Here is a 1,432-nt window from a genome sequence, read left to right as displayed (position 1 = left end):
CCAACTTGACGTACGAAACATTTTGTTCACATTTGCAAAAAAGAAAATCGGTGTTGTACCATCATCAACTGTTTCATTTTTGTTCAAAAAATCGTTTGTGTACGATTCCCGAACAAAAATCGAACAATGTTTGGCCACCTTTACTCCTACCGTAGCAGTTTTGTTTTCTTAATTTAGTGTACGCTGCCTGTGGCACATGATCAGTGCAATGTACACTCCTGGCTCTGTTTACTATGTGATATATCTTCATACATCTATGTTTACTATGTGATATATCTTCATATATCTATGTCTACTATGTGATATATCTTCATATATCTATGTTTACTATGTGATATATCTTCATATATCTATGTCTACTATGTGATATATCTTCATATATCTATGTTTACTATGTGGTATATCTTCATATATCTATGTTTACTATGTGATATATCTATGTTTACTATGTGATATATCTTCATATATCTATGTCTACTATGTGATATATCTTCATATATCTATGTTTACTATGTGATATATCTTCATATATCTATGTCTACTATGTGATATATCTTCATATATCTATGTTTACTATGTGATATATCTTCATATATCTATGTTTACTATGTGATATATCTTCATATATCTATATGTTTACTATGTGGTATGGCTTCATATATCTATATGTTTACTATGTGGTATAGCTCTTATATATCTATATGTTTACTATGTGGTATAGCTCTTATATCTATCTTTACTAGCTATATGTTTATGTGACAGATCTTCATATATCTATATGTTTACTATGCAGTATATAGTAAATACACCATATATATGATATACTTCCTATATACTACTGGGAACATACTGAATATGGACATATGTCATAATGAATGATGCTACACAAAATCCAGGAGCCAGCACAGGGCAGCAACAGTCCTATTCCACCCCCCACTGCAGTCATCAAGAGTGACGACCAAGGCCATGCCCGCTGCGCTCCCATCTAAGGGATGCTCGCTTTAGCCACACCCACGCCCTACTGACGCAAGCGTTTCGTGCCACGCCTTCTCCTGCCGCGCCTGCTGCTGTTGCCAGGGAGCGGTTGCCATAGAGCTGAGCGATTGTCCGCGTGCGCAGGCGGAAGTTCCCGGATCAAGGAGCCGCCATCTTTCCCGGGCTCAGCTAGAGAGACAGAGGCGCTGCTGGGAGACGGACACCTACAATCGGCTTCCATCCGCCCAGTACATCACCCCTGACAGCCGCTAGCTACCGCCATGGAAGATCGAGAGCACCTAGTGTACCAAGCCAAGCTGGCTGAACAAGCTGAGCGATATGACGGTAAGAGGAACGAGCGGCTTTTTTCTCCCCATAGGTCGGCGGGCGGAGAGAATGGAGGCGAGACAAAATGGCGGACGGTCTGGAGAAGGGAGGAGAGCACAAAGGAGAGGCT

General features: G+C 40.6%; 1 protein-coding gene across 1 annotated transcript in view; it reads left to right on the top strand.

Moving 5' to 3' along the window:
* Positions 1-1,082: 1,082 nt before the first annotated feature.
* Positions 1,083-1,432, top strand: part of YWHAE (tyrosine 3-monooxygenase/tryptophan 5-monooxygenase activation protein epsilon) — a 30,356-nt gene continuing 30,006 nt past the window's right edge. The window contains exon 1 of the mRNA XM_018573843.1: positions 1,083-1,320. Within this exon, the coding sequence (XP_018429345.1) occupies positions 1,257-1,320 (64 nt within the window). The 5' untranslated portion in view covers positions 1,083-1,256. The remainder of the gene's footprint in view (positions 1,321-1,432) is intronic.

The sequence above is a fragment of the Nanorana parkeri genome, unplaced genomic scaffold (genome assembly GCF_000935625.1).
Source record: "Nanorana parkeri isolate BGI_ZX_2015 unplaced genomic scaffold, ASM93562v1 scaffold48, whole genome shotgun sequence".
NCBI classification, from domain to species: domain Eukaryota; kingdom Metazoa; phylum Chordata; class Amphibia; order Anura; family Dicroglossidae; genus Nanorana; species Nanorana parkeri.
This window is presented reverse-complemented; position numbering and strand designations above follow the sequence as displayed.